Below are 20,682 nucleotides of genomic sequence, written 5' to 3' on the forward strand. Positions count from 1 at the left end.
TATGCAGATATTAAACACCATTTTACTTTTTAATTTAATGATATGGGAAATGTATTGACAATAATATATCAAAAGAGGAGGCTAAAAAACTCTACATCATAATTCCTGGTATATTAGAAGCATGTTTTCCCCCAAAGAAGTATATAAAATTACCCTTTGTTCAAACACCTTCATTATGAGAGGAAAGCCGGAAACTGGGGCCACTGCACTTAAGTCCTTTTGCCTGCTTGACTGTTCTGTTCAGGATTATAGCAGCCAGAGTCCTTTCAGGGACTGATAAAAGGTCATTGGGCCAAGCATTCTGAACACAGCTGTCTCAGCTGCATATCAATCATTTGTTTTCTCAGAAAAAAGCTTTGATGGTTCTGAGGATAATTTATTGTTTGGAGAGAGTCAAGATTCACTTTCTAAATCCATGAATACCAATGATCAACATATGCATTAACTGAATTCTAGTAGTGACTGGTTTTTCAGGCTTTCAGGAGATTGGTTTACCTGGCTTGAAGTTGTACAAGGTTTTTTTTTTTTTGTCATATGTTTTCTCTTTGGTAAATACCTTCCAGTGGAATGACTGGTTATAGGAGGTGTATGTTTAACTTTCTGGGAGTCTGCCAAACTGTTTTCCAAAGTGATTGTACTACTTTACATTCCTTCCAGTAGTGTGTGATATTTCTAGGTGCTCAACATCTTTTTTTTTTAAGTTAAAATTGACTCTGCATCTTTGTTAACACTTAATATAGTCAGTTTAAAAAATTTTAGTCAATTTAGTGAGTGTGTGGTGTTATGTCATGTTTTGAAACAACTTTATTGATTTATAATTCACATACCATATAATTCACCCACATAAAACATATAATTAATAATTTTTAGTGGTATATTCACAGTTATGTGCAACTATCACTACCATTGTAAGATGTTTTCAACACTTCAAAAAGAAATTCTGGGGATTTCCCTGGTGGCACAGTGGTTAAGAATCCACCTGCCAGGGCTTCCCTGGTGGCGCAGTGGCTGAGAGTCCGCCTGCCGATGCAGGGGACACGGGTTCATGCCCCGGTCCGGGAAGATCCCACATACCGCGGAGCGGCTGGGCCCGTGAGCCATGGCCGCTGAGCCTGCGCGTCCGGAGCCTGTGCTCCGCAACGGGAGAGGCCACAACAGTGAGAGGCCCGTGTACCGCAAAAACCAAAACCAAAACAAACAAACAAAAAAAGAGTTCACCTGCCAATGCAGGGGACACGGGTTCGAGCCCTGGTGCAGGAAGATCCCACATGCTGCGGAGCAGCTAAGTCCATGCACCACAACTACTGAGCCTGCGCTCTAGAGCCTGTGAGCCACAACTGCTGAGCCCACGAGCCACAACTACTGAAGACCTTGCGCCTAGAGCCTGTGCTCCGTAACAAGAGAAGCCACTGCAATGAGAAGCCTGCGCACCATAACAAAGAGTAGCCCCTGCTCACCGCAACTAGAAAAAGCCTGCACACAACAAGACCCAACACAGCCATAAATAAACAAACAAATTTATTAAAAAAAAAAAAGAAATCCTGTACTCTTTAGCTTTCAACCCGCCCCCACCATGTGCCCCCCCCCACAACTCACCCTCACCTCCCAGCCCTAAGTAACCACTAAACTACTTTCTGTCTGTATAGATTTACCTGTTCTGGACATTTCATATAAATGGAATCATGTAATGTGTAGTCCTTTGGTGACTGGCTTCTCTCACTTAGCATAATGTTTTCAAGGTTTATACATGTTGTAGCATGTATCGGTATTTTAATCCTTTTAATGGCTGAATAATATTACATTGTAGTGATGTACCACAATTTGTTTATTCATTTGTCAGTTGAATGGATATTTGGGATGTTTCTACCTTTGGGCTATTATGAATAATCCTGGTATAAACATTCATGTACAAGTTTTTTGTGTGAATGTGTTTTTCTCTCTCTTGAGCATATACCTAGGAGTGGAATTGCTGGGTCATATGGTAACTCTAATCTTTTGAAGAACTGCAAATCTGTTTTCTAAAGTGGCTGTATTATTTTACATTCCACCAGCAGTGTGTGAGGATTCCAATTTCTCCACGTCTGCACCACACTTTTTATTATCTGTTTGATACTTATCATCCTAGTGGATGTGAAGTGTATCTTGTAAATTCATTTATTTATTTATTTTTGGCTGCATTGGATCTTTGCTGCACACAGGCTTTCTCTAGTTGTGGCGAGTGGGGACTACTCTTTGTTGCAGCGCGCGGGCTTCTCATTGCGGTGGCTTCTCGTTGCGGAGCATTGGCTCTAAGCACGTGAGCTTCAGTAGTTGTGGCACGTGGGCTCAGTAGTTGTGGCTCGCAGGCTCTAGAGTGCAGGCTCAGTAGTTGTGGCACACTGGCTTAGTTGCTCCGTGGCATGTGAGATCTTCCTGGACCGGAGATCAAACCGGTGTCCCCTGCATTGGGAGGTGGATTCTTAACCACTGTGCCACCAGGGAAGTCCCATTAAGTAGGTGGTGTATTTTAAAAGATAAAGTAATCATTTGGTTTTTGTTTTGTAAATTATATTGTTTTGATAGCTTCCACGGGTCAAGTGTGTATTTGGTAAAAGACATAGTGAATAGCTCTTCAGTGATGGGGGAATGAGATTTTCCTCTCTTCAGCTGGAATAACTTTTATCTAGCCATTGAAAATATAGTGTACAAGTTAGGTAAGAAGTAAGAGCTAGGCCTCAGTATGAGGGTGGTCTGTATTCCTCAAGGAAGTGCTCATGTTTTAACTGTAACTGCCAAGGGGAAAAGAGAAAATAAGAGAAATAAGGGGAGATTTTGTCTCTAGTGTCAAGTGTACTTTGAATTAATAGATAACTTTTAGTGCTTTTGCTTCAAAACACTAAAAGATATCATTATATAGAATATCATATACATGCCTTTCAACCTATTCTGCTATTATTCTTTGTCTTATTTTATTATGTTTTATCTTTTTTAAGTTGAACTATAATTTACATGCAATAAAATGTATAGCTCTTAAATGATCAGTGATGATTTTTGTTAAGTGTATATACGCATGTACCTGTCACTCAGAACAAATTCTTGTATTTATTTTTTTTAAATTTGTATTGGAGTATAGTTGATTTACAATGTTGTGTTAGTTTCAGGTGTACAGCAAAGTGAATCAGTTATACATATACATATATCCACTCTTTTTTAGATTCTTTTCCTATATAGGTCATTACAGAGTATTGAGTAGAGTTCCCTGTGCTATACAGTAAGTGCTTATTAGTTATCTGTCTTATATATAGTAGTGTGTATGTGTTGATCCAATCTTCCAATTTATCCCTCCCCCTCTCCACCCCCGCCTTACCCCTGGTAACGGTAAGTTTGTTTTCTACATCTGTAACTCTGTTTTGTAGATAAGTTCATTTGTACCCCTTTTTTAGATTCCACATATAAGTGATATCATATGATATTCGTCTTTCTCTGACTTACTTCACTCAGTATGACAATAGAACAAATTCTTCTCTCCTGCCTCTTTCCAGTCAATTTCCCAACTGTAGAGGCAGCAACCACTTTCTGGTTTCTATCACCATAAATTAGTTTCCCCATTGCTGGAGAATTTTCTGTGTTAGACTGTTTGGATATGTTTTTGTAAGGTGGTATTGGAAATGTTTTCAAGAGGAGTATAGACTTTTGTAAGAAAGTTTTGATTTCCTGATTATATACTACTGAATTCTCAGAATCAGTGGTCCAACCTGATTGCTCCCTAACTAGGAGACAAGAGTATATTAATGAAATTTAGTCTGATTGCTACTTTACTGTTTTACTTTGTTCTTATTTGAAAAAACTACAGGTTTTTCTTTGAGAGAACTCTGTGATCTTATATTACTTTTCCTTGATTTTGTCATGTCACTGTTAATTAAATCAGTTGTTTATTCAGAATGTGATTATAGATCTTTTTCCATGGATGCTGAAATTTTATCTTTAATTAGTAGAGTTTAAAATGTTGCCAGTGATTATTATGTTATTTTATTTTAACATAGTTTGTATGATGATAAGAAATTTACATTCATCATACTCATGGTAATGTTAGCACGTGACATTTGCAATTTCCCAGTTTATAAAATGCTAACATGTGCATGAAAAAATACTTAATACAATCTAATTCACCTGTGCTTTTATTTGTTGAATGATCTTACTATTTAAATATTAAAGTCATCTTTAATAATGTGGTTTTTATTTTATTTTTTATTCTAGTTCATTTAGCCCCTAAAGAAATAACAGTGTCTAAGGGACAAGAAGAGGAGCCTGATAGCCTAGTTAAATATTTCAGTGTTGTTTGGTGTAAGCCTTCAAAGAAAAAACACAAAAAGTGGGAAGGCGATGCTGTTCTTATTGTAAAAGGAAAGTCATTTACATTAAAGGATTTGGAAGGCAAAGACATTGGAAGAGGTATTGTGATATTACCTGATGTTTATGATTTGGTCTAAAATTAATATATATCTCTGGCTACAAAATTGAAATGTAATTGGGTTTTACAAAGTTGTTCCTTAATTGACTTTCATGTCTAAATTATCTCATAAACATAAAATTATCTCTTAATCGTGAGTCTGGCAGTCTTATGTATACTCAGTGAGATGAATCTCATCCCATGGTTTCATTTTCTCCAAAAATAAAATGGCCATCCAGGTATATACAGTTACATTGGCATTTTTGTGAGATTAAGCAGTTTGTCTTGGTGTGTTTTACATCTTTTTTTTTTTTTTCCAGAATGCTGAGTGATTAAAAGTTAAAAAAATGTTGGTATTAGGAGTGGAATGATATTTAACTTCAATGATACCTAAAAAGATTTGAAAAATAGCAAGGAGATAATGACTAGACATGACCTAGATTAATACATACAAATTGGAGGTTACCATTATTTCCGTTATAAAATGTTGCCAGCATGATTTGTACAAATTAGTCCACAAATTCAGAATACCTAAAACCATTATGGTTGTTTTGCATTGTCTCTTACTGTTCAGTTCTGAATGTGGCCCATAATTATAAAATCTGTTCTACAAGTTCACTCATTCATTTGAAAACACCATAGTTTATAGCTTTCAGTAACTGTTATGTGCTAAGCACTATGCTAGGAGTAAGCATTCAAAGATGGATATAGTTTACAGTTTAGTGGGGACAGGGCAATGTAATTAATAATTAGGAAGCACTAAAGTAATTGTTTCAATGAGAATTTTTGCTAAGCACAATACGCGCATATATAGAAGGACCATTTAAGTTGACCTTCGAGGCTAACGGAAAGCTTCATAGGAGTTATTGTTTAAGGTAATATTTGAAGGATGGATAATTTTGTAAGGGATGAGAAAGGGGCAAGGCATATGTACAGGTTCAAAGGCAAAACTACTTCAGTGTTTCAGGAATATAGTATATGAAGGGCAGTGGCAAAGAGGCAAGAGTTGAGGCTGTATGGAATTATCTGCAATAGAATTTTTTATTATAAAAATATTGAACAAATGCTATATATTCACGATTATTCTTAGTGTTTAGAGAAATTTAAAAAGAAAAATTGCAGTACACATTCCATGTTGTTGGTTAGGGTAGATTGAGGCAAAATTTTTGGAGAACTTGTTTATACCTATTTAGTGAAATTATATTCTAAAGCCACGTAGAGAGGTAAAAATTATCAAAATTACTCTGGAACATCTGTTACCCATAAGGTATAGTATATATGGTTTTGAGTATGTATAGTTTGTAATAAAATGATCTTTCAGTTGCAAGTAGTGATAAATGCAGATTAGTTTATAAACAGTGGGTTTTTGCTCTGACTACCCAAGTACAATCACCTATGGTGCTTTTAAAAAATGCCAGTGCTTAGGCCTTGACCTCTGAGGCTCTGATTATTTGGTCTGGATGGTGGGGAGAGGGGCTGGACATCCATATGTTTTAGATTTCCAGATGATTCTCATATCCAGCAGGAGTTGAATCCACTGGTTTAAACATTAATGGAGGTTTTAATTGGCTTTCAAAGTGAAAACATCCAAACATAAGACTTGGTTGCTTAATTATAACATTAATAAATATATCAACCTGGAGTTAATCTTGCAAGTTATTGCCTATAATGCAAGCGGTTTTTCTTTTAAATAAATTGGGTATACAGCATTTAAATATTGTTAATGTAGGAATAAACACTCCTAAGAAAACTGAAGGCTGTAATGCTGAAATTGCTAATAGCTTGTGATAATGTAGTCAGATTCATTTGACTGTCATTACACAATACCCAGAAAAGAACAGGTGTGGGAAACAGAGTTCAAGAGTTTAAAGAAAGCCTTCTGGAGACTTAGAGATGTTTGAGACAGTCATCACTATGGATCAAAGTGAAATGAGAGATCTTGGAATTAGAGACTTTTGAAGATGCCTCAAAATTATGTTTATTCTCATCTCCCATTTTCATGTGATTAATAGGAATTGGATTAATAGTGTTGGGTTCTATATGAGGATAAAACTATTCTCTTCCTTAGTGTGGAGAGATCAAGACTGTTGTTGAATTGAGATAGTCTGGGAAATGGAGGGATGGGTCTTTAGCATTGAGGAGCTCCAGCCAAATAACTTCTTCCTATATCAGACCTCTGTCATAAATAATTGAAGAATGTATATTATGTAGTTACCAATTGGCATGGATTATAACGATTAGCCCAGTTTTAATAGGGAATTGTAGCAATTTCCAGCTAGTTTTAAAAGGGTCATGTCATGTTTTCTAAAATGTGATGATCTTTTATTTTTTGTTTTTAGAGACTTTAAAAAGTTTTTGTTGTACACAGTTTTTGCCCCTCCTAGTGGCACAAAAACCATGCATTTAATGTAGACAAGCATAGGAATCTAAATTCCCTCACTCTATCTGGTTAATGAGTTCATTTTAAACAGACTCTGACTAACTTACTCATATTTATATTGCATCAGCACCTTACACCTGGCAGCACTTAATAAATGTCTGTTGAATTAATAATAACTCAAGTTTGTTATTATAAAATATGCCACTTTTTTTTTTTTTTGCGTTACGCGGGCCTCTCACTGTTGTGGCCTCTCCCGTTGCAGAGCACAGGCTCCGGACGCACAGGCCCAGCGGCCATGGCTCATGGGCCCAGCCGCTTCGCGGCATGTGGGATCCTCCCGGACCGGGGCACGAACCCGTGTCCCCTGCATCGGCAGGCGGACTCCCAACCACTGCGCCACCATGGAAGCCCTATGCCACTTTTTATTCAGGAGCTAGAACTTGGACTATCAGTGGCCTCTATGACAAATATATTTTTACTATGCTATCTCAGGTGGAACAGTACAGTACTAGTTGTGGTAGAAATTGTTTTTATTGCTAGTTCTGCACATTTCCAGCTGTTTCCAAGTGGAAATAGAGCTGCCCTGGTATTTCTCTAGTTTGTTCACAAGAAAGGAGGGTCCATATAGTCTATCAAACTCTTTTCTTGGCTTGATTTTCTACAGACAGCAGATGGCAAAACTATGAATACAATAGGCTGTATTTTCAGTAATTAAGAAAAGCCTTGCCTCTGTAAACCTTGCCTAATTTTTATAACTATATAATTATTTATGCCTTCTGATTTTTGCATGTATGTGTGTGTGTCTTTACTAAAATGATAAATTATATTTTTGTTCTGGCTAATGGTTATATGAGGCTATTTGCATTCCAAGTAGTTTTTTATTCTGTACAGTTACAGGAAGAAGACTCTGGTTACACTAATTAAGTCATTTTAGAGTGTCAATAAATTAAATTAATTTTTTTCTTCTCAATTTAAAGGCATTGGATATAAATTCAAAGAGCTTGAAAAGATTGAAGAGGGCCAAACAATGACGATTGGTGGAAAAGAAATAGAAGTCATGGGTATAATCTCTCCAGATGATTTCAACAGTGGCAGATGTTTTCAGCTTGGAGGAGGAAGTTCTGCTGCCTTACGTTCTTCTCAAGCTGTCAAGAAGTGTTTCTCTAACCCTTTCAAAAGTGTCTGTAAACTAAGTTCAAAGGAAAATAGACAGAAAAGTTTCCAAAATTGCAAACCACGCCATGACCCATATGCACCAAGTAAGATTTCAAAACCAATTTGAACATAATAAAACCTATTATGTTTTTACTGTCTAAAGATGTTTTGGTATGTGAATTTAAAGTTTAAATTTTGTATTAAAGCTTTCAGGTAAAAGTAAATATTATTTTTCAGACATACAGTCTGACGTAAGGGATAATGTTGAAGTTGAGTAACAATATAGTGTGAAAATTATTTCATAAGTATATGTACAATTGCAAGAATACAGTAATCAAAATACTATACATGTGTTAAAGGAAAATTGTGTAAATTGTAGATGTATACACACATACATACATGTATATGATTTTGAGTAAAATCTGATATCTTTAGTAGGGAGAAAAATTAGTAAATTCATGAGTTAGGAATATTTTTGAGCTTCCGTTTTGAAGACCATATGCTTTGATCACGTATATTAGTGATTTAATTCAGTATTAAAATATTGAAAGGTCAGATGTCATGTAAAGAATTCAAATTTTATTCACGAGAATTCAATTCATCAAGTTAACTTTCACATTAATGAATTTAATTAAAAAACTACATAAAAAATAAAACCATGTCTGTTTATGACTTTTTAAAATTTGATTGTTCAGTCAACAAGTATTTTTTGTGTGCCTTTTATACATTGGGCCCAGAGGTGAAACTGTCATGACAGAGCTTCTCATTTGGAGAGGAGACAGACAAGAAATTTGAATTATAGTGTAGTAGATGTAGAAGTTGGAGAATAGGCTTTTTTTGTAACAGTAGTAAAATAAAAGCATTAAAATAACTATTAAAATAATCATAAATAAAAGTATTAAAATAACTATTTTCCCCTCTTGCAAGTATTATGGAAACATAGAATTTTTGAAATAAAGGGACCTTTTAGGTAATTTAGACCAATCCCTTCACTATGCATTCCAGGAAACTGAGTCCCAGAAGGATGAACTGACTTGCTTGAATTAAAATAACTTGTTGGCATAATTGAGATTAAAACCCCCAAATTAAAAATTCCTAGCTCTATTCTAGCTTGTTTGAGACTTAATTGAAATTTAGAGAGTGGAAGCTTATGCTTCTGATTTTTCTCTTTATCTAAATATTTTGTCTGTCCCACTAGCTCTTTTAACAAGTCTCCTTCTCTCCTTTATTCTTATTTCTCTTTGCCTTCCTGTCATGTAATAATAGAGGGCTGTGGGGAACTGAAAAGAATACTGTACTTAGTCAAAGACCTGAGTTAGAGTCTTGGTTTTACCACTGAACTAACTGGTTCTTCAACCTGTTGGGGGAGTTACTTCATTAATATTTTTGCCTCCTCATGTGTAAAATGTGGGTTCTAAAAACTACCATAGAGACTTAGAGTGCCTGGTATATGTTGTGTATGATAAATATTTGTTGACTGAATGAATGAAAAATTTTATTGTGATAATTTATATATATGTGTATATGAGCATGTGTGGGTGTGTGTAAGCAAGCCCTTTTTGTAAATGGTAAATAGTTGATTATTCTCTCTCTCTTTTTTTTATCTTGCTAAGGTTAGGACTAAGTTGTACACTTAAAACTAAAGCATGACAGATTTTGTTAGCATTGAACGATGCCTCATCATTGTGAAGGTAGAGGAGCATCTTAAGATTTGAATTGGTGTCCTATTGCTGTGGTGCTTTAGGTTTTATTTTTCTTGAAGCTGGGTACTTTGTTAGATGACTTATGATTCTGTGGTCCTTCTTGCTTGAGCTGTGTATCGTCTTTACCTCTATCTTCTTTTTTTCCCTTTGTCCTTTTTAAAAGATAGAAAAAAATGGGGCCATTTCTTGGTTGGAAATCCACAAGGCATACACTCTTGCTTTGTTACTGGGATATAGAGGAAACCCAAGGGCCAAGTTTTCCATTTTCACTCCCTAGTCCCCTGCCTGCCAGGAATTCATCTCAAAAATGAGAGGTGAATTCCTGGTTGCTCAGAAACGTGGGAAGATGACAGAAAATTTTCTTCTGGGTAATTGCTATCAGTAAACACAACCAGACTCTCATTCCTGTGACTATGTATTTCCACATTGATAGTTATTTATTTAATCTTCTTTTTTTTTCGGCTACACCATGCAGCTTGTGGGATTTTAGTTCCCCGACCAGGGATTGAACCCTTGTCCTCGGTAGTGAAAGCTCAGAGTCTTAAGTACTGGACTGACAGGGAATTCCCATATTTGATCTCCTGGAACCCATTTTAAAAAAATCTCCTTTTCTCACCTTTGTTCTTCTCTTTTTTTCTTTTTGTTTATTTTTTAAAATTTATTTTTTTTAACCATACATATATATATCCAAATATACAAATATATCCAAAAATTATTTTGATGAGTTTATTTTCTGATTTCAGATTTATCAGTTGAGACCAGCTTTCTAGTTATGTTTGATTTTGTTTTTTTGGGTGACTTTTAATAAATCTTTTAAATTGTATTAGTGTGTTTCTAAAGAATTACATTGTTATTTGATGGTTACTTCATGCTGCTTTGCAAAGATTCATGAATTTTACATTTATGAACGAAGTAATTAACTTTAAGCAAATAATGGTGGTGAAGTCAATGGAAAATTTGTCATTCTTTCTCAGTTCTTCTGAATAATAGGAATAATGGTCATTGTTAGTGGGTACAAGAATGAAAAAAGGGAGCCTTTATATTAAATTTAGAAAGCCTTTCCAGAATAAGAAGTTGTGAGTATTAGCAAGAGCATCTTGGCAAAATTCCAACCTGTGCTTTCAGTTGGAAATAGTTCTCTTTGCTCTGAATACTGAACTATTAAGTGTTGTGGCTGAATTCTTTATTAGACGACAGTGAATTTCAGTGGTTTCAAAGCACTTTTGGGCATGAAGTTTGGAAAGCTCTTCGCAATTCTTTGCATGAAATCTTACATCAATAAGGCAAGAGATTTTATTTTTTTAATTTTGTACCTTTGCTTAGCATTGATGTTACTGAATTTCAAAGTTTTTTTGCCACAAATGATGGCAAATAGTTCTACCTTCTGAGTAATTAGAGCAAGATAATGTAGTTACTGACAGAGTGAAATTGGAATACATTTATAATTATACTTTTCTGTTTTTCTTAAGATTCCCTTGTTATGCCACGACCAGATAATAATCACCAGTGGATGTTCAGTAAGAACTGTTTTCCTGTTGTGGATGTAGTGATAGATCCTCACCTTGTATTTCACCTTCGACCACATCAGAAAGAAGGGATCATATTCCTTTATGAATGTGTGATGGGAATGAGGTAGGAAAATAAATTGTTTAATCTGAGCTTTGATTTAACCTGCAACATAATGGTTTTCTAGGACAAGCCTGATATATAATGCATCTCAGTGGGTACAGCATATATTTTAGTTGGTAGGAATGGCAAATGGTACTTAATGTGTATGTTTATTCCGCAGGTAGTTCTTTTTTTTTTTTTTTTTTTTTGGCAGTACGTGGGCCTCTCACTGTTGTGGCCTCTCCCGTTGCGGAGCACAGGCTCCGGACGTGCAGGCCCAGGGGCCACGGATCATGGGCCCAGCCACTCCGCAGCATGTAGGATCCTCCCGGACTGGGGCACAAACCCGCGTCCCCTGAATTGGCAGGCGGATTCCCAACCATTGCGCCACCAGGGAAGCCGCCCCCCAGCTTTTTTTAAGCAGATTTTTTTTTTAAATTTATTTTTGGCTGCGTTGGGTCTTCGTTGCAGTGCACGGGCTTTCTCTAGTTGCAGCGAGTGGGGGCTACTCTTCATTACGGTGCACAGGCTTCTCATTGCGGTGGCCTCTCTTGTTGTGGAGCACGGCTCTAGGCGCATGGGCTTCAGTAGTTGTGGCATGTGGGCTCAGTAGTTGTGGCTTGCAGGCTCGAGAGTGCAGGCTCAGTAGTTGTGGCTCATTGACTTAGCTGTTCCACGGCATGTGGGATCTTCCCGGACCAGGGATCGAACCCGTGTCCCCTGCATTGGCAGGTGGATTGCTAAGCACTGCACCACCAGGGAAGTCCCCCTCCTCCCCTTTTAAAATTGAGTTTTCTTAAAGAATTGTAGTCGAAGTACAGTTGAAGTATCAATAGAAGACACACACATACATACAAACCAGACAAAGGGGGTAAAAAGAAATCAAAGGTCTCTGCTAACATGTTAGTACATTTCCTTCCAGTCCTTTTTTGTTTTGTTTTTAATGCATAGGACCTTGACTTTTATATTGGTCATTTACTAGGGAGTTGGGAATGTAAATTTCCCCAAACTCTAAGAACCCGTTGAATGATGACAAGTTAAGGGAAAACTATTTCCTAGAAACTTTCTAGATTCATGTTCTTTCTCAAATCTGTTCTTCCTTTTGGAGATCTTATCTCACTTGGCCTGAGAATCATCTTTGATTTCTTCTCTCTCACCTTCTCTATCTAATCAAACCTAAGCTTTTGATTATTTTGACTTCCCAAATATCATTTGGGTCCTAATTGTTTCTGGCACCTCACTGTAGCAGCTCTAGTAACTGGTGTCATAAAATTATATTTTATCTGGATTATTGCAGTGGTTTCTAACTTGTGTATCTGCTTCTGATACTTGTCAGATTCATTCTCCTTATCACCACCAGCTTGATTTTTCTGAAAACAATTCTGAACATGGCATTGCCTTGCTTAAAATTATTACAATTCTCAGAACTTAGAGCAGTGTTTCCTAATCTGTGATATGCACTTTACTGGGTTGTGTATGGGATCATTTTAGGTATACGTGGACAAACTTTATTTTTAACTTTTAATAGTAGCATATTGAGTTAATGAATAATTAGAAAGAAATAGCACATTAAACTTTTTGTTTCACAGATAAATTATGCTTAGAAAGAGTTTTCAAATAAGTCTAAGTAAAAAAGTGAGTTGATTTAGAGAAAAATAATAACATATAGTATCACATGTATGGCAAAAAATTGTAATGGTAGTCATGAAAGACTGATGTTTGGGAGATGCTGACCTACAGGATACAGTCTGAGCTTTCAAGGATAAGTATCCTCATCTTCCGTCTTCTTCCTATTTTGCCAGCTTCCTAGCTTTTATTTTCTTGCTTTCAATTCAGTTCAAGCTCCAACTATACTGATCTACCTGATTAATGTAGTGAATTCCTATTTATCTTTAAAACTCTGCTCAAGTTTCATCTTCTTCAAGAGAAGTCTTCCTGTTCTCTTCCCTATACCATGGTGATGGATGATGGATGGTGGATGATGGATCACTAATTTCTCTCTGCCACTCACTGTGTCTCAGTTAGCTGGCATCTTGCAGTGGCAAATTGTTGATCTAAAATAATAATAGTGGCTATGATGCATCTTTGTAATTTTTTCTCTACACTTTGAAATGGAGAACATATATAAAATTGTGTGGGTTTTTTTGGCTGCGTCGGGTCTTAGTTGAGGCCTGCGGGATCTTTCATTGCGGCGTGCGGGCTCTTCGTTGCAGTGCGCAGGCTTCTCTCTAGTTGTGGTGTGCAGGCTCCAGAGCTCGTGGGCTCAGTAGTTGCGGCACGCAGGCTTAGTTGCCCCGTGGCATGTGGGATCTTAGTTCCCCGACCAGGGATCGAACCCGCGTCCCCTGCATTGGAAGGCAGATTCTTAACCACAGGACCACCAGGGAAGTCCCCTATAAAATTGTTTTTGGTTATTATTTCTACTAGTAAGAAATACAATAGATTAACAAACTACACTTATATTTTTGGTAATATCCTTAATTCCTTTGGATTTTGTAACTTTAAAAATGTATATCTAATACCTTCAAAGAGCTTTAAAAACTATGAAGTGTTATAAAATGCCACTTACTTATATTATATTCCTTATAATATTTAATTTTAAATTACATTAACCAAGTAGGTTTGTTGGATGAGAGTTTTACTAAATTACATGTATTAGATCAAATAGTTAGTGTTTATTTTTTCTTACAGCTCAAGGAGCTGTTTTGGTTGAGGACTTCATTTACTGCCAGAGAATCATAAATACAGACCAGTAGATCTTTCTGGTTTACATTTCAATGTATTTTAAACTGTTTTGATATCTAATACTGAAACTGATAAAAACTGCTCAATTGTTGGTGATGAGAAGCATGGTTATAGTTAAATTATTCAAAGGTAGATATAAAATTGGGATTCATTTCTAATCTCTAAATATAGATACATGATAGTAACAGATGATTTAGATTCAACTCTAATTTCAAGTTGTTTTAGTAATTTAGTTCACAAATATGTAATGAATATAATTAGCAAAGATGCAAAAGAGAGATATGTCATAAATCAGCTGATTGAAGAGCTAGAAAAAGTGTTTAGTGGGGGCTAGGATCATCCTACGTACAAAATATCAGCTTCTGGTTCTTGACTAATAGGTGATGATGTTAGGGACATAAAATATTTTCCTTTTGTAATTGAAGGAAGTATAATTGTTTCTCACAGGGTGAATGGCAGATGTGGAGCTATTCTTGCTGATGAAATGGGTTTAGGGAAAACATTGCAATGTATTTCGCTCATCTGGACTCTACAGTGTCAGGGACCCTACGGTGGCAAGCCAGTAATAAAGAAGACACTTATTGTCTCACCTGGAAGTTTGGTGAATAATTGGAGGAAAGAATTTCAAAAATGGCTAGGAATTGAAAGGATCAAGATATTTACTGTTGATCAGGTAAGAGACTTTTAAAAGTTTAGCCCCGGTCATTTACTAAATCTCTAGATTTTCAAATCAATACTGCAGTTTTCACTGTCTACGTAGCAGTTTTTCAAGTGTAAGTAGCTCTGACCCTTTGGAGATAAATGGAATCTTGCCCTACAATTTGGTCATGAGTTAACATATTCTAATACCTAGTTAATGGTTGTCAGGAATACGCTGCTTAAATTTGATTTCACACAGTTTTTGCCCATGATTTGTTAAATATTATCTTTTTTTCTTAGGACCACAAAGTAGAAGAATTCACCAAATCTCCATTTTATCCTGTTCTTATCATCAGTTATGAAATGTTACTTCGTTCCCTGGATCAAATTAAGAATATAAAATTTGATCTTCTAATTTGTGATGAAGGGCATCGTTTGAAGAACAGTACCATTAAGACAGCTACAGCCCTCATTAGCCTCGCCTGCGAGAAAAGGATAATTCTAACTGGTCCGTATTTACTTTGGGGGAGATATGATGGTATTTTTGCCTAGTGAATATGCAAAACTTGTAATATGATGTTTGGCATCCAAAGAATTGATGGTATTGAGTGGAATTCATACTAATAAACCTATGTTAGTTGAGTCTTGGTAGGATTCTGAATTATTTAAATCCTGTGTAATGTTCTGCAATCCAGATTTTGGATTCTTTGAGGAATAAACACAATGGTATCATGGTAAAGAAGGTAGGAGATGGGACTAGACTGCTTGTGCTTGGTTTCCAAGTCTGATATTGACAGCTGTGCAACTTCGGGCAAGTTATACTTCTCTGTACCTCAGTTTCCTTATGTGTGAAACAGGGATAGTAAGACCATCTACTTCACAGAGTTGTTGTGAGGGTCAAATGAGTTAATCCATGTAAAGGTCTTGGAAGACTACCCTATACATGGTAAGTGTTTAATATAAATATCCTCTATTTTTATATGTTTGTGCTGTATGCATATGGTTTTTTGCTGGCCAAAGCTTCTGGCCCAGACTGTCTGGAAGGATGAGATAGACTGCGTGTAAATACAAGAATCTGTTTCTACCCAATCCTTTTTAGCTTAAGGCCTAGACTAGAATTAGGCCTGAATAACTCAGTGTAGCTTTTCTCCCACACCTCACTTTGGTCTTATGTGGTAGCAGAGGAAAGAAGAGAGTTGTATTCATTACTAAGGTTTGCGACCCTTCCGTTTTCTACTTAAGGCTCTCTTTCCCTATCATCTTTAATCCTTTTGGAAGGGATGGGCAGGGCATGATTATCCTTATTACATCATATCTCATGGTGTCCTTCATGTGTCCTATATGCATGTCAGAGCTCTCCTCTGAAGTTTAAATGAGGAGGGAGAAAGGGTGTGACCAACAGCTTATTCCTCCATTCCACATCTTTAGGGTAGAAGTATGCCCTGGAGCAACAGAGAAAACTCCCCCTGTTGTGCTCTCATGGAGTTGGGGTGTGGAGGGTACCCGTCTTTAAGTAATTTATGATCATTTGACTTCCAATTTGTGAAGAAGGATTGTATTAACCATTACCAAATGTGATTTTTGAAACTATATGTGCTTTTTAGAAATGATTTTGGGAACTGTTAAATGACCTTTACATTCTTCACATTTAGTCACTTAAAGATAATAAAGATAAAAAGGACAGGGATCAAATCTTACAGTTATATCTGCCCCCCAAATTTAGTAGATGTTCAACAAATGTTTGTCAGTAATACTGGTGATATGGAAACCAGAGAATAGAAAAACGGACTTTGAACATTTAGTAGAGGCTGTTTTTAAAGAAAAAAATGAGTTGGGGAAATGGAAAACTTGATCTAGGTAATTTCTGTATCTTTGGCTATTTGAGAAACTAAGTGGATTCCTTATACTTCTTGACTAGCTTTTGATTTTGAGATCCTTGGGGTCAGAAAAGCAATGGAAAAAAAGATTTAGCTGAATTTAGTTACACTGTGTTGGAAGAAAAAAGCAGAGACTGTTTCTTTTTACTGCTCAATGTGGGGTCAATATTGCTTATGGAGTTAACAGCTATGGAGTTAAAAAGATTGGCATTCGAAGGGGAAAGAAAAATAAAAAGGGAGAGTGGGAAACTAAGATTACTTTTAGGTAATAATAATAGAATAATAAAAAAATAATAGATTCTCCTCTATTTGAAAAACAGATAATGTCCTTTAGCAAAAACGGACAGTTTTACTAATATTCTCAGTTATAAGCAAATATCAATTCAACTAGCGTTACAGATTAAATTTAATATTTTCAGTAGAAATTGATTCTGGGACTTCATTCAGAAGGACTGTCCTGATGATGACCAGTGAGATTGTTTCCTTTGAGGAATTAGCATTGCCCCCTTTATTCGTACTTTGTCTTCTTTATCTTGTTTCTGTTTTCCTGTCCTTGTCTCTGTTGCTCCTGAGCTGTGAATGTAGGTGAAAACTAGCACTAACTAACCTCTTACATTTAGAAATACTTACAGTTGGTTTTTATCTCCTTAGAATTGCCTGAATAAATTCTCCTTTTTTATAGCGGCAGCATATCTTACTCCCAATGTGTTTTGTGTCTTATTAGGAAGTAACATTTATATATGAGTATGTACAGTGCTCATATATAATAGGTGCTCAAAAGCTATTTAAGAATCAAATGAAAGTAATTTTGATTTTGTTTCCTGCTGCTATCTAGCCCAGTGCCGTGAAGAATATTTAGTTAATATTTACTGGAAATTTTAATATTAAAATTAAATTAAAATTTAATAGAGGTGTATTAGACTTCTAGGGCTGCCGTAACAAAATACCAAAGACTGGGTGGTAGATTTCTTCAATGACAGAAATGTATTTTCTCACAGTTCTGGAAGCTGGAAGTCCAGTGTCAAGATGTCAGCAGGTTTGGTTTCTCCTGAGGCCTCTCTCCTCTCCTTGCAGATGACCATCTGCTCGCTGGGTCCTCTCATGGCCTGTTCTCTGAGTGTGTGCATCCCTACGTCTTTCTCTCTTCTTGAAAGGATACAAGTCATATTGGATTAGGGCTCCACCCTTATGAGCTTCTTTAACCTTAATTACCTCCTAAAAGGCCCTGTTTCCAAATATAGTCACATTGGGAATTAGGGCTTCAACATATGAATTTTGAGGGGACACAGTTCAATCCACAATATCTTAATTATGTTAGATATCCTTCATTAGATGTTAGATATCCTTTCTTTATATTATAAAAAAGAAAAATCTGAGATTTGAAAAAATTCTTATTAAAAAGTGAGAGTTAAAAATATATATCACACACAGACACAGACACACAGAGATACATACACATATTGCTATATTATAGCATGCTTAGAAACTAGAGAATGGAAATCATCCTTCAATCTCAATTTCTTAATGAGCCATTAACATTTTGTCATGTTTCATTATTCACACACACACATGCACACATGCACACAGAGAACATACATACATATTTCTTTTTTATATATACATACAAAATCCGTCTTTATTCATAGACACACATGCACAGCAAAATACACTTAATGTAAACATTTTCCTATGATAGTGCATAATTTTGAAATGTGGTGATGGATATCTACAAGCACATACTTTTCTATATAGATTCCTAGAAGTGGAATTATAGGACCTGAAGGAAAGATACATGTATGAATATGTATAAAGAGCTCTTAGAGCTTTTTATGGAGATAATAGATGCGGATATAGCTGTAGGTTATTAGCAATGTTCCAGTACTTTGGTTGGGTGGTAGATTTATGTCTCCTTAAAAAGTAAACAATAAAACAAAGAAAAAGCTTTTATTGCTGGGATAAAGGTAGGGAAAGAGAAAGAGTTCTCTCGGTTTCCCTAGAAGTTTCACTTCCATAGCCCTGAAAATAGTTTTAGTAAACATACAAACTTTACTTGAAAATCTTTAGTGTTTCCTTTTTCCTTGTCGCAGGACTTTGCTGCTCAACTTTTATTAATGTTATATTATTTAGCTTCTTCTACAGGTTCTGCATAGTCTAGAATTAGAAAAGAATACTGAAAGCAGCGAATTGGGGACTAAACTACTTCTAGACAACATTTGTGACAACTCAGAATGATACTATATTAGTGTATTGGCTATCTTGTAGGCCCTTCTTTTCTTTTCTTTTTCTTCTTTACTCTTTTTCCTTATTATTTTCTGCCCTAAATCCTTTTCCTGATCCCCTTCTTATTGTCTGCCTTTCTTTTTTCCAGTTTTGCTTTTGCCTCTTTCCCTTGTGTATCAGTTGGCGTGATTTCAGGTGTAAGTAACAGATATGTGGATCAAATGTGCTTGTTCTCCCACATAACTGCAGGTCTAGAGCTAGGGCATGTTCCAGGGGTGGGGTTACATCAGCTTAACAGTGTTGTCAAGGATTCTGATTCTTTTTGTTCTCTGCTGTGCCATGTTTGGTGTTGACTTCATATTCATGCTTGTAACAAGTGGCCAGAGCAGTTGCAGACATCACATCTAGATGTGGTGATATTTAAAGGAGAACAGGGGCTGGCTCTGCCTTTATCTCCATCTTTAAGAGTGAGGAGACTATCCCAGGCTCCTCCCTGACTTCCTTTTATATCTCATTGGACAGGATGGGTCGGTCACATGCTGTTGGTGGAAACTTTCAGTGCCCCACGAGCTCCCCTTTTCTGGGCTGTTGGACCCACCCCATAGCTGCTGGAACTGTTGATTAAACAACCCATGTCTCCTGCCTTTTCTGGAGAATTATCATTGGTTGAGTGAGAGGTCCTTCTCTCCCCTGCAGCTTGGTCAGTGATTGACTCGTATAGAGGAGCAAGTAAAATGCCAGCTTCTTTGCCTCAGGATAATTTCAGGAGCACCTTTATACTGTAGTTTATGCTCTAAGGCTCCCTGTAATTTTGCTCAAGCTAAATTGTTAGTTTCTTCCCCTGCATTTTCTGATTCCATTATTCCCTTTCTCCTGAGAATAATTTCTCCATAAATCATGTGGAGCCTAATCCTTATCTCAGGCTCTGCTTCTGAGAAACCAGTCTAAGACAGACCCTTTCTTACATAAGTCATTGGCGAAGGGGTAGAACTAGCATGATTAGCTTGGATTCATCATTTGACTGGCTGTCTGGAAGCCAACCACAATGATCCTTGTACCTTTTGTTCCCATCTTTCCTTCTTGCTTTTCCCATTCCCCCTATTTTTATTAATCATTTGTCATGGATACTCTTTTAAAGGTTTAACAAAATGCATACCAAAATAAATATATTTTCTCTAATTCTGTGATGTGTCTAAAAAATTTAAAACTAACTAGGTGTATTAAAAAAAATTAGTAAGCATTGGTCCAACCTCGAGTCTATGCATTGACTTTCAAAGGAAGTGATCATGAAACTCCTTAACATTGTAAAAATTTGTGTTGTCTGTTATTGAAATAAGTGCATTTTTATTTACTTCTATTATTTATATCTTTGGACAACTTTTGTAGTCTGTTATTTGAAACTCATCTGAAATTATGCTGTTTTACTATGCTGATATATATGTTCACTTGATATTATTATAATTATTGAAACATGCTAGTGTCTCTTTGAAAATTAGCCAAATATTATTGAGTATGTAGTATGTGCAGGGTATATCAATCTATTACAGTCTGTATCAGTCTTTAGGATCAATGAAGATCCCAATTTTATCTGATAACTTTGTAAGGTATTAATAATAGGTACCATTCACTGTGTCTACTAAATGTCAGGCACTTCACATCCATTGTCTTTACTTTTCATTTTAATAACACTGGGAAATTATTATCTTCCCACTTTTATAAGGAAAAGAATCCCGAGTTTAACTTAAAAGAGCTTAAGTAACTTTGTCCAGAGTCACACAATTATAATAATAACAACTAACAGTTATGGAACGTTTATTGTGCTGCAGGCACAATAGCATATGAATTAACTCATTTGATCCTTACAACCCTAGGAACTGCTATTATTATCCTAATTTTACAGCAAATAAAATTGGGGTAAGTAACTTT

The 20,682-nt window shown here is 36.1% G+C and overlaps 1 protein-coding gene across 3 annotated transcripts in view; it reads left to right on the forward strand.

The window, feature by feature from the left end:
• Positions 1-20,682, forward strand: part of RAD54B (RAD54 homolog B) — a 114,339-nt gene that overhangs the window by 55,699 nt on the left and 37,958 nt on the right. For all 3 annotated transcript variants that reach the window (XM_022584786.3, XM_089898903.1, XM_089898904.1), the window contains 5 exons: positions 4,237-4,431; positions 7,787-8,068; positions 11,137-11,299; positions 14,468-14,693; positions 14,960-15,167. In XM_022584786.3, coding sequence (XP_022440494.1) covers positions 4,237-4,431; positions 7,787-8,068; positions 11,137-11,299; positions 14,468-14,693; positions 14,960-15,167 — 1,074 coding nt within the window. The remainder of the gene's footprint in view (positions 1-4,236; positions 4,432-7,786; positions 8,069-11,136; positions 11,300-14,467; positions 14,694-14,959; positions 15,168-20,682) is intronic.

Source organism: Delphinapterus leucas, chromosome 17 (genome assembly GCF_059928025.1).
Source record: "Delphinapterus leucas isolate spDelLeu-1000000601 "Yukka" chromosome 17, BTC_Dleu_Yukka2, whole genome shotgun sequence".
NCBI classification, from domain to species: domain Eukaryota; kingdom Metazoa; phylum Chordata; class Mammalia; order Artiodactyla; family Monodontidae; genus Delphinapterus; species Delphinapterus leucas.